This window comes from Dreissena polymorpha, chromosome 5 (assembly GCF_020536995.1).
Source record: "Dreissena polymorpha isolate Duluth1 chromosome 5, UMN_Dpol_1.0, whole genome shotgun sequence".
Classification (NCBI taxonomy): Eukaryota; Metazoa; Mollusca; class Bivalvia; order Myida; family Dreissenidae; genus Dreissena; species Dreissena polymorpha.
The window spans coordinates 64,064,253-64,077,924 of NC_068359.1; the positions used below are offsets into that span (position 1 = coordinate 64,064,253).

Genomic DNA, 13,672 nt, shown 5'->3' on the forward strand with positions numbered 1-13,672 from the left:
GGATGTTGTTTTGTGTAATTTGTGTTTGGTTTTGCCAGATGTCTGGTCTTCCAACAGATGTAAGGATTTCTTTAATTTTATTTAACCATTTGAAATTTAAATTTGGTTGTGACAACATATGTTGGTAAGTTAGTAAAGATATTTTGCTTTCTTTGCCTGTTATAAGTCTATTCCAAAAGGAGATCATTTTTGTTTTAATATTAATGCTTAAAGGGTAGCGTCCTAGTTCACCATATAGAAAGTTGATTGGTGTTGACCGACGGGCTTTTGTGATTTTTCTCATGAAATCTTTGTGAACCTGTTCTAATATTTCTAAATTTTCATATCCAAATATTTCTGAGCCATAGGTAAGAATGGGTAGAACAGTATGATCAAAGAGTTTAAAAGCTAAGTCGATAGGTAAATTTGCATTGTTAATACGAGTCCAAAGAAGGTGCATGGCTTTTGAGGCTTGTTCTTTTACATGTTTGCGGGCGTTTAAGAAGGATCCATTACTAGAGAATGTGACGCCAAGATAGTGATAAGTTTTTGTTATTTCAATTGTGTTATTTCCACATTCAAAATTAAAGTTCCTTGTTTGTCTAGCGCCAAAGATAATAACTTTTGTTTTTGTAATATTAATATTTAGGTACCAGTTTTTGCAATAATTATGAAACGTGTTAAGGCTGTTTTGCAGGTCAGAGGCACTACTTGAGACAATGACGGTGTCATCTGCATACAATAGGACCAGAAGCTTAAGCCACAATATTGCAGTATCTGGGTTGATACGTTCATTGTTGGGATAATTGTTTCTATAATTTAGATTTTGGTTTATAAATGTTTTTGAGGAGGCATTTTCAAAGATGTTTTGCAATTCATGTGTGATATAGTCCAATGTTTGTTGTGATTGAGGGTATGTATTTAGGCTCAGATATAACTCTTCTAATTGGGGTTTGTTAATGTTAATTATAAATTGGTCTTTTTGGTCTTGTTTCCAGGTAGGGCAGCTAGAATTGTTAGTGTTTACTGGTTTTTTGCTTTGGGGTTGTACGGTAGAGATGTCCCATGATAGCACATTGTGACCATCTGAGAATAAAGGGTCAGTTTCTATAATTTCGAAGTCTGTTATATAATTGAAGCTCTCTGCAGTTGCCAACACATAATCAATGACTGATTTGTCCCTGAAAGTAAACGCGCCAATTGTTTCATCCTTAAATAATCTGCCATTTATGATGAACATATTATTGTTTTTACACATATCAAGCAGTAGGAAACCATGAGTGTTTGTACGTTTGTCCAAAGAGTTTCTATTTAGGGGGACAGAAAGGTTTTCAAGTAAAGTATGTTTGTACAGGTCATTTTCGAGGTCAACATCTATTCCAAAAAGTTTATTAGTGTGGGGATCAGGAAGAATGAAATCTTTAAGTGTCCCTACTCTACTGTTCGCATCTCCAGCTAGGAATACATATTTATTATTATTACAATATGAGGACAGTTCTTCTTCAAGTATATTCAATTCATCGGGAGAGTAAAAACGCGAATTTTCAGGAGGTATATAAATCGATCCTAGTATAAGGTCTTGGTCAAATCCAGTAATTGTATTATCAATTTTTAGCCATAGAACATAATCTGTGGAATTTGGTAAGACATTTACATGTGAAGAAATACTTTCTCTTACATAAACGCCAATGCCTCCGGATTTTCTTTTATATTCTTTAGAGCGGTGCTTATGAAAGAAGATAAAATTTTGAATGTCCAGAATGTCGGTTTCATCAGCATGAGTTTCAGAGACACAAAATAAATCATAATTGTTAATAAAGTTTTGAAATTCAGGAATAAACAGTCTTTTTCCCAGTCCACTAACGTTTAAGCAACCTAATTTAATGTTACTGTTTTTCAGGATAGAGGCACAGTGTCTTCCCCCGGGGTCCTAGTGAGCTCCGCCCCGGTTTGGTGTGTTCCTGGATCCAGAAGTGTCCCATGGGCGCTGTATCGGTTGTTGAGGCTGCGATGAGCCAAGCTGTTGAGCCGTTTCCGGCTGGCGGTTTGGGGAATCCCTGCGAGGTGCATGTTGGGCCATTTCCGACTGGCGGTTTGGGGGATCCCTGCGGGGTGCGTGTTTGGCCGTTTCCGACTGGCAGTTTGGGTGGTCCCTGCTAGGTGCGTGTGGGCGAGGATTCCTCCTCCGGGAAGGCGATGGCGATTGTTGCTTTCGTGGAGTCCTGCGCTCAAGCACAGGGGAAGCATCGCGCTGGCTACGCTCCTGCGACACAGTCTTGTTCGAGTCGTTGGACTGGGCACGAGAAGCCTGTGACATGGCTGGCTGTGTGTGGGATCTGTTTACATTTTTAGCTGGAGCATACTGTGTGTTTGTGAAAAAATTGTTGTGCTTTGTAACACGGCTGCCTTGCATGATCGTATCCCAGTTCGGAAAGGCATCAGCGACAACGCGACCATCTTGAATGATTTTGGCTGGATATATTATGCTGGCCTTGCTTTTTGGATATTCTTGGCGGAGGCGCTTGAAATGTGGCCATAATTGCTTGCGAGCATCAACAATCTCGCGTGGATAATCTCTATTTATGTGAAAAAGTGTTCCGCGGAGCTTGTTGGCATTCGAGAGGATGTGCTCAGTATCACGGAAATCCAGACAGTATATAATGATGGGTCGTGTGGAGCCGTGCCGGAATTTCCCCAGTCTGTGTATTCGGGGGATAGGAGGACAGGGGTCGATCTCAAGTTTCTCTCTCAAGAAAGTTGATATTTTATGGAGACAATTTTCATCCCTGTCCTCTGGGATACCACTGATTAGAAGGTTATTTCGGCGACACCTAGCTTCGAGATCTATTGACTTGTACTCTAATAGCTTAATTTGCCGATCATGGTTAGACATTGTTGTTTCCATAGTGTTTACTTTGTTTTGCAAGTTCAGACAACTGTCAACTTTATGAGATATGCCTTTCATTTCATGGAACAGCATAGACAGCTTAGCATAACGAATGTACGGGTGGTTGGGGCTTATTTTAAAATTAACATTGTTGCTTTGCTTTGAGCAAATAATGACTTATACTCGGACTGAATGCCTGTTGTTCGCAAATTATTTCAATAAGAAATTTAAGGATAATTGCTTTAATAAAAGTTCATATTATTATTACAAGATGGTCTGTAATTTAAATGTTTAATTACTTTCTTGTCATTCCTCCAACATGGCTAGAAAACTTATTCAGCAACAGTAAACAGATCAAATTAACTACATGAAATAATAACACGCGTGCATTTTTTTTTGCAAATGTCTAACAAATTAACCAACCATCAACCCCAACAAATTTTGCGCAAAAAAGATATATTTATGTATGAAACATTTAAAATTCACTATACTTGAGTGTGTAGACAGCTTTTTTTATTAATTGAAAAAACATCTCATTTACAAAATGATTAAACAGTTTCACATTTATTTGCAAAGCTTCTTTTTATATAAAATAATGTCAGACTATTTTGTCCGACTTTGCTCCAGCAGCTGGAGTTTCACTTCTTTATATTGTCACTTATTATTGTAAAACACACACACACACAAAATAGTTATCTTTGTACTTAATCTTAGATAGTACTCACACATGCTTGCTAGCACCTTCTTGGAGTAATCCATACACATCAGAACTCATACTCGTTGTAAATGGCTGAAAGACAACGATAAATAAAATTATATGTCTTTAATGCCAAGTTTAATCTGATTTTTTAAGTCCCGTGTGTATGTCGAAGTGCATGGTGTCTTTCCGCGCTTTATTATGCGAGAACAAGGAAAGTCCATGCACTCCTGTTTGAAACAATTATTACATCACGAACGTTTCTTTTGTTAATAGTAGTTTTATTTTCTAGGCAGGCATTTTATTTTCGCTGAAATAGATTCAATGTGTTTTTTGTTTTGTTTTGGTAATAAGGTATTCGTTGTATAGAATTGTGATATTCTAATTTTCCAACAATGTACTCGGGGGATAAACTTTGAAAGATAATAGTTATTAAGACTGCTGTTACATTCATTCGAAATTAGTTGCGGTGGCTAAATGCTAGTGGTAAAACTAATATACGATAAGAATAACCGCCTGTTTAGAATAAGTACATTTTGCACACGTTTTTTGTTATTTATATTATAACGTAATCCTTTATGTAATAAATATACCTTAATGTATCAAGGTATAATATTTCATTCTACATCGTGTTCGATTGTCTGCTTAAAATTTATTGAAATTCGCAAGAAATTGGATAATATTACGGTCATAAAAAGTGTTATAATTTTATCTTATCAGTTTGTTTCCAGGAATGCTAATGTTTCTGAGCAATATTTTATGTATCCCTTTATTGAACGCGCATTGTATTACACATTTCAAATGAACCTGATCTCACGATAGATTTTGATCGAGTGCTTTAGAAGTGTATATAATGCTTACACGGTTTCAGATTAACGTATGGTTTATAAAGTAACTTGAGTCTCGCATATCAATTTCGCAGACCAAGAATACACCATTGTTGTCTGTTTGATATCGAAAGCTATCATCTTTTCTATATAAATTAGTATTCTTTTCTATATGAAGTAAATAACATCAAATTGCTCTGTACAATATACTTGGCTATTTAGATATATTTTGCATCGAAATCATTGAATTGGCGATAATTATATTTGTAAGCCAGACACAAATAACGGTCTGCTCGCGATGTCAAATTGATTCTATTAATAGTCACGATATGTAATGTTGCAGAACAGAACAGAACAGTACTTTATTCGTCTTCACAGGTTACAAAATAGTGGCATTTTGAAATAACATGTGAGCTTATTTATCAGAGAATTAAACAGACAGACAGATAGTTTATTCAGACTTACACAACAGTACATGGTCTTTAACTCAAATATACAAATTATTTTCTGTCACGTAAATACGAGTAACAACATAACATTATGTAACATAAAAATCAATTACAAAATACAAAAACAAATAAACACAATATATGTCAAGAACACGTAAGTTCTATCGAGGGGTGATGAAATCTATCAAACAATATTATTTAGTAATGTATTTCTTATGACTAAAGCTTCTATGATATATTTACATACTTTTGAAATTACTAATCTATCACTGTACACTAATTACTCGTGGAATTTATACACAGATGGGTTAATATAAAATGTACGACTAATATATCTTTTTCTTAAATACATATCAAACAAACAGTAGTATATACGATAAATCATTACACAAATATCAAACAAAGAGTAGTATATACGATAAATCATAGAAGATCACGTGGGAACGTGGTTGTTATGTGAAGAGTCTCAAGTAGAGGGTCAGTAACGAAATGGTTATTTAAACAATATATTGTCTATAAATAAAGAAAAATTTAGATTTGGAACCAATTGGTGTTAAATAATCAACAGTAATAACAACAACATCAACAATAATGCTAATGATAATACTAATAATGATGATAATAGTTATCATGGCGACGATCGAGATGATGACGACGATGATGATGATGATTATGATGATGATTGTAGTGATTATACAGCTTGAAGGAGCAAATATTTCAGTTAAAATAATTTTATAATAATTCTATCCCTTTAAAAATTATTTATTAAGGTAATCAGAATAATTTTCTTACACCTTAATTATTGCAATGCGCGCTTTAATTTCATTTACAAATGTACTTAATGTGACTTTTCCAATAAGTCGTTTCATCTTGTGGGGGAAATAAAACAAAATTACATTGTCGGACTACGAGAGTCTCTCACTTGATGCTAAGCTGTCTATGCTGTTCCATGAAATGAAAGGCATATCTCATAAAGTTGACAGTTGTCTGAACTTGCAAAACAAAGTAAACACTATGGAAACAACAATGTCTAACCATGATCGGCAAATTAAGCTATTAGAGTACAAGTCAATAGATCTCGAAGCTAGGTGTCGCCGAAATAACCTTCTAATCAGTGGTATCCCAGAGGACAGGGATGAAAATTGTCTCCATAAAATATCAACTTTCTTGAGAGAGAAACTTGAGATCGACCCCTGTCCTCCTATCCCCCGAATACACAGGCTGGGGAAATTCCGGCACGGCTCCACACGACCCATCATTATATACTGTCTGGATTTCCGTGATACTGAGCACATCCTCTCGAATGCCAACAAGCTCCGCGGAACACTTTTTCACATAAATAGAGATTATCCACGCGAGATTGTTGATGCTCGCAAGCAATTATGGCCACATTTCAAGCGCCTCCGCCAAGAATATCCAAAAAGCAAGGCCAGCATAATATATCCAGCCAAAATCATTCAAGATGGTCGCATTGTCGCTGATGCCTTTCCGAACTGGGATACGATCATGCAAGGCAGCCGTGTTACAAAGCACAACAATTTTTTCACAAACACACAGTATGCTCCAGCTAAAAATGTAAACAGATCCCACACACATCCAGCCATGTCACAGGCTTCTCGTGCCCAGTCCAACGACTCGAACAAGACTGTGTTGCAGGAGCGTAGCCAGCGCGATGCTTCCCCTGTGCTTGAGCGCAGGACTCCACGAAAGCAACAATCGCCATCGCCTTCCCGGAGGAGAAATCCTCGCCCACACGCACCTAGCAGGGACCACCCAAACTGCCAGTCGGAAACGGCCAAACACGCACCCCGCAGGGATCCCCCAAACCGCCAGTCGGAAATGGCCCAACATGCACCTCGCAGGGATTCCCCAAACCGCCAGCCGGAAACGGCTCAACAGCTTGGCTCATCGCAGCCTCAACAACCGATACAGCGCCCATGGGACACTTCTGGATCCAGGAACACACCAAACCGGGGCGGAGCTCACTAGGACCCCGGGGGAAGACACTGTGCCTCTATCCTGAAAAACAGTAACATTAAATTAGGTTGCTTAAACGTTAGTGGACTGGGAAAAAGACTGTTTATACCTGAATTTCAAAACTTTATTAACAATTATGATTTATTTTGTGTCTCTGAAACTCATGCTGATGAAACCGACATTCTGGACATTCAAAATTTTATCTTCTTTCATAAGCACCGCTCTAAAGAATATAAAAGAAAATCCGGAGGTATTGGCGTTTATGTAAGAGAAAGTATTTCTTCACATGTAAATGTCTTACCAAATTCCACAGATTATGTTCTATGGCTAAAAATTGATAATACAATTACTGGATTTGACCAAGACCTTATACTAGGATCGATTTATATACCTCCTGAAAATTCGCGTTTTTACTCTCCCGATGAATTGAATATACTTGAAGAAGAACTGTCCTCATATTGTAATAATAATAAATATGTATTCCTAGCTGGAGATGCGAACAGTAGAGTAGGGACACTTAAAGATTTCATTCTTCCTGATCCCCACACTAATAAACTTTTTGGAATAGATGTTGACCTCGAAAATGACCTGTACAAACATACTTTACTTGAAAACCTTTCTGTCCCCCTAAATAGAAACTCTTTGGACAAACGTACAAACACTCATGGTTTCCTACTGCTTGATATGTGTAAAAACAATAATATGTTCATCATAAATGGCAGATTATTTAAGGATGAAACAATTGGCGCGTTTACTTTCAGGGACAAATCAGTCATTGATTATGTGTTGGCAACTGCAGAGAGCTTCAATTATATAACAGACTTCGAAATTATAGAAACTGACCCTTTATTCTCAGATGGTCACAATGTGCTATCATGGGACATCTCTACCGTACAACCCCAAAGCAAAAAACCAGTAAACACTAACAATTCTAGCTGCCCTACCTGGAAACAAGACCAAAAAGACCAATTTATAATTAACATTAACAAACCCCAATTAGAGGAGTTATATCTGAGCCTAAATACATACCCTCAATCACAACAAACATTGGACTATATCACACATGAATTGCAAAACATCTTTGAAAATGCCTCCTCAAAAACATTTATAAACCAAAATCTAAATTATAGAAACAATTATCCCAACAATAAACCATGGTTTGGGTCCAAATGTCACCAATCAAGAAATCAATATCATGAAGCAAAAGCCAAATACAATATTAATAAAAATTGTGATAATAAATTAAGTCTGAAACATGCCAGCAATCATTATAAAAGGACTATCAAATTTTATGTTAATAAAGAAAAACTAAGCACCAGTGCTAAATTACGTGAAATGAATGACAAAAACCCTAAAAAATACTGGAAGTTCATTAGGGGTCTCAAACCAAAAACAAAAGAATCCAGCTCTCCACCACTTGAATCTTTTCACGAACACTTCAAAGAGATAAATAAAAATTCAATAGACGATAACCGTTTCAACAATGATATAGAAGATATACCCAACACAAATGAATTTTTAAATATGGAAATAAGCCAGGATGAAATTTGCAAATGTATACTAAAACTGAAAAATTCAAAAGCACCTAGTCCTTCCGATCACATATTAAATGAATACATCAAATCAACAAAAGATATATTGCTCCCTTTCTACACTAAATTGTTCAACTGTGTCCTACAAACAGGTATCATCCCACTATCCTGGCTTGAAGGCACTATAATCCCAATTTTTAAAAACAAAGGGAGCCCAACTGAACCGAGCAATTATAGGCCCATAACACTGCTCAGCTGTATGGGCAAATTGTTTACCTCAATTTTGAACCAAAGACTAAACACTTTTCTTGAATTAAATAACATTTTAGAGGAAAATCAAGCTGGCTTCCGTAAGGGTTACTCTTGCGCAGACCATATTTTCACCCTTCATGCATTAATAGAGATAATTAAAAAACGCAAACAAAAACTTTTCTGCGCCTTCATTGATTTTTCGCAGGCGTTCGATAAAGTGTGGAGAGCTGGCCTCTGGCATAAAGTACTAGGCACGCAAATTAATGGCAACTTTTTCAGAGTCCTTTTAAATATGTACAGTAACATAAAATCATGCGTTTCCCTAAATGGAGAATGCTCCCAGTACTTTTTGTCAGAAATAGGAGTAAGGCAAGGAGAAAATTTATCACCAGTACTTTTCTCGCTTTTCTTAAATGACCTTCATTCATACCTGCATATAAATGGATCTGTTGGGGTTGAACTTATCAACCCAGATACTGCAATATTGTGGCTTAAGCTTCTGGTCCTATTGTATGCAGATGACACCGTCATTGTCTCAAGTAGTGCCTCTGACCTGCAAAACAGCCTTAACACGTTTCATAATTATTGCAAAAACTGGTACCTAAATATTAATATTACAAAAACAAAAGTTATTATCTTTGGCGCTAGACAAACAAGGAACTTTAATTTTAAATGTGGAAATAACACAATTGAAATAACAAAAACTTATCACTATCTTGGCGTCACATTCTCTAGTAATGGATCCTTCTTAAACGCCCGCAAACATGTAAAAGAACAAGCCTCAAAAGCCATGCACCTTCTTTGGACTCGTGTTAACAATGCAAATTTACCTATCGACTTAGCTTTTAAACTCTTTGATCATACTGTTCTACCCATTCTTACCTATGGCTCAGAAATATTTGGATATGAAAATTTAGAAATATTAGAACAGGTTCACAAAGATTTCATGAGAAAAATCACAAAAGCCCGTCGGTCAACACCAATCAACTTTCTATATGGTGAACTAGGACGCTACCCTTTAATCATTAATATTAAAACAAAAATGATCTCCTTTTGGAATAGACTTATAACAGGCAAAGAAAGCAAAATATCTTTACTAACTTACCAACATATGTTGTCACAACCAAATTTAAATTTCAAATGGTTAAATAAAATTAAAGAAATCCTTACATCTGTTGGAAGACCAGACATCTGGCAAAACCAAACACAAATTACACAAAACAACATCCACATACAAATAAAACAAACACTAATTGATCAATTTAAGCAATCATGGAACGCTGAACTACAAATAAGCAACAAAGGGCGCATCTACAGCAGTTATAAAAGTAACCATGAGTTTGAGCCTTACCTGATTAAAATTCATCCCGATGAGTCCCAAAGTATCTTTAGATTCCGCACTGCCAACCACCTCCTCCCTGTAGAAACTGGCCGCTATGAAGGCATTCCATTCCATGATCGTCTTTGCAACCTATGTAACACACACGAAATAGCTACTGAAAAACACTATTTAATGACATGCCCTTATTTTGATAACGAACGGCATCGATATTTTGGAAACCAAATAGAAAGGCATGCAACATTTAACGAAATCATGACGCCGTCATCAATATTAGAAATGAAAGAGCTTTCGAAATTTAGCAGAATTATAATGAAGAAATTTATCAGGCATTAGACTATTGCATTGAGTTTTATATCTTCGAAAAACAACAACAACAAAACGCCAATGCCTCCGAACTCACTTGCTTTAATTATTCACGATGCAAGTTTATCGAACGCCTACTGTATATATTTAAAGCATGATATATTACTTACTCTCCAACTATTAAATGGCTTACCTCAATTCGCGGGTGATATCCAATTAATTTTGCACCGACATCTGTTAAAAACACGCGTCTGTCTAAACCGATAATAATCACACGAGGTGATCCATAACTTTTAACTGTACACGGTCTCAAACTAGGTCGCAAAGACCCGTATGTTAAATACTGCAGTAGTGCAGTGACGTCACCTGTGATTTACTATAGTCCGCAAATGAGGCTATTCCACGAAATGATCCGCATCGACTCTATAAACACTTACAATTATAATCTATGTAGACGTACCATACACCAGTAAATAAAACACTGTTATTTATCACGTTAATAATTGTGTGATGTTTCTTCTCTGATGAACAATGAATAGCATTTATGTATGTATACTTACATTATCTATTGTTAAATTATTCCTAACATTATGTTGATGTATATTACCAATGACTATGACACTGCTTAAAATACACGAGATTGTGAATGTGAATATCTTGATTATGAAATCGTTTCATGTAAATGATGATAATGTATAGGGTTATTCTGTGCATGCATGATTCTTATGCGTATTATTATCAATATCATTATTATTATTTTTTTATCATAATAATATTTATTATTATTATTATTATTACTACTACTATTATTATTATCATTACTATTATTATTATTATTATTACTATTATTATTACTATTATTATTATTATTATTATTATTATTATTATTATTATTATTATTATTATTATTATTATTTAATTACTATTATTATTACTAAATTATTGTTTAAGCACAAATGCTATTATTGAAAACCAATGTTAATTTTTATCTCTCCCATCTTGCGAACTTAATTTAAAACTAACAAACAATCAATGTAACTGTTAAAACTGTTAAGTGATTCAAACTGCTTATATAAATATGACTTCCCCCTATACCAAAATGTCCCGTACTTGAACCGGAAACAAACAATGTATTTTGTACTGTGTATATTATATGTTCCCCATGTTGTATCTATGTATACCTGGGAGTAATAAAGTATTGTTCTGTTCTGTTCTGTTCTGGTTGGTAATAATAATGTCACCTTTTGTTAAGCGATTATCACCGATTTATTGATATAATTTGCTAAAGCAGGCATTTAGCTCGAGTAACGAACTAAGTCATTATTTGATATTCAAACAAACAACAACGTTAAATTTTCAATTAAATCACACAAACCGGCCGGCAATTTCACACGTTAACAAATGTAAATAGCTAACAGTGAATCGCGTCAATTAATTACGCCTTTGAAAGAGGTGCTCGTGTCAATTAGCTACACAAACTCGCCAATTAACACGTGTCTTCTGACAATCGTGCGTGCTTTAATGGGCTCTTGGTAAATAAAAGGACTATAACAACGTTAAGCACAAATCATTCAAAGGACATACACATAGAAAAAATAACGCCTTCTACCAAGATACAACTGATATCGAAATATTTGCCCTCTCGAATTTAGTAAGTATGAATACATTTTGATTGTTATAACACTCATTATATACAATATTCATGGCACGTTATCAGATGGACCTTATGTTTTAAGATGCTTTATATTTAAACTTCAACATGTTTTTATGTAACAGATAAATAGAGGATATTTGTTGGATTCGATGGAATATCGATTTTATTTCACGAGTGATCATATAAAATAATATTTTTCACGAGTGGCGCAGCCACGAGTGAAAAAAAATATTTTTATGATCACGAGTGAATTAAAATCGATATTCCATGGAATCAAACAAATTTTCTTTTTATTTTATGCTTTTTCACTGTTTATTTAGATTGTTAAGAGTTTAACTGGATAATTTCGCTGAATTTATGACGTCATTTCGTTGAAAAAATGACGTTATTTCACGGTAAAACAGTGAAAAATATCAATATTTTTCACTGTTTTTTTTCACTGTTTAAACAGTGAAATATCAGTTTTATTTCACTGATATTTCTCTATAAACCACAGGAAAGCATAAAATAAAATGGTTTACTTGTTATATTTACTAATTTTCATGTTAATTAAATACAATTCTGCGAAGCATGACGTTATCAATATAAATCTATGTATATTTTCAGATGCCGTTTACGGATACAACGACGACTACTATATACGTGACAATCTCAGGAATAGTCGTTCCCTGTGACGTTACAAAGACAACTTCATGCTATGACGTCATCCACATGTTTACATCGAACAGCATCAAACGTTACTATGCGATGTTCGAGTCGACCAGTGAGAAGGCGATACTGCTTCCGATGAGGTCGTCGGTGCTCAAGGTTTAAACGAAATGGGGCGCCGAGTGGTTCCGGAAGTCGTTGGTGATCCGACAAGTAGACGCGCTTACATGCAGACTGGCGAGCATGTCACGTGCGCAAAGGATACTTTACCGTCCGACACACGGAAGGAAGGCGTCAGCTAAACGCGTATGCAAGGGCCCTCACCCAGAGGCAGTCACAGAAAAATACTGCGTCTCGACTGCCGGTACACCCGACGAAGTTCTTGGTAAACAGGACATAATGAGTCGCTTTTTTCATGACATGGAATTTTACAACGGGCGGTCCACTTCGCGGCTGAATGCCAAGCATGACGCTGAGGCATACAAGGCATTGGCAGAAGTGCTCCTGGGGAGGTTACGCGATGAGGACATGGAGAGGGAGTCTGTGGCTTCAAGATTGCAGCTGAACCGGATGTGTGTCACTTGTTTGGACTCAGAGGAAGACGGACTTAGCGATAGTGGATCCGACGTAAGCGAGCTTAACCAGTGCTTCGTAGCCGGTTTCAACGACACGTGCAACGCGGACATCAACTGGTAACAGGCTGAAAGCGCGTTCTGTAATGCCAGCGACTGCAGCAGCGTCGGAGAGATGGAGAAGAACGTTCTATTATAGTGCGAGATAGCGCTTAACGGCCCCGGCCATGTAAGGTGATGTAGGGAGGAGATCTGGTCCACTCGTCCATGAGAGCGTTACAGGAAATGACGTCACGTGATATGAATGACACAGGGAGTGACGTCACGTGATAAGAATGACATACTTATACTTAGTTGTTTGTTGTATTTGTTGTTTTTTGTTGTTATTGATGCGATGAAATGTGCTACACAATGTTAATAAAACGCATATTAAGCACGTTGGTTATGTTTTGTTTTGATTCGTGCTTGTTGTTTTTGCGTTTGAGAATCCCGCTAGGAAAGAATGTACAGTTATAGTTTGAAAATAGTGTATACATTTAGGTTCATACTAAAA

At 36.1% G+C, this 13,672-nt stretch overlaps 1 protein-coding gene across 1 annotated transcript in view; it reads left to right on the forward strand.

Moving 5' to 3' along the window:
• Positions 1-10,404: 10,404 nt before the first annotated feature.
• LOC127882162 (uncharacterized) overlaps positions 10,405-13,672 on the forward strand; it is a 30,260-nt gene continuing 26,992 nt past the window's right edge. Inside the window, exon 1 of the mRNA XM_052430637.1 lies at positions 10,405-10,791. Coding sequence (XP_052286597.1) covers positions 10,777-10,791 — 15 coding nt within the window. The 5' untranslated portion in view covers positions 10,405-10,776. The remainder of the gene's footprint in view (positions 10,792-13,672) is intronic.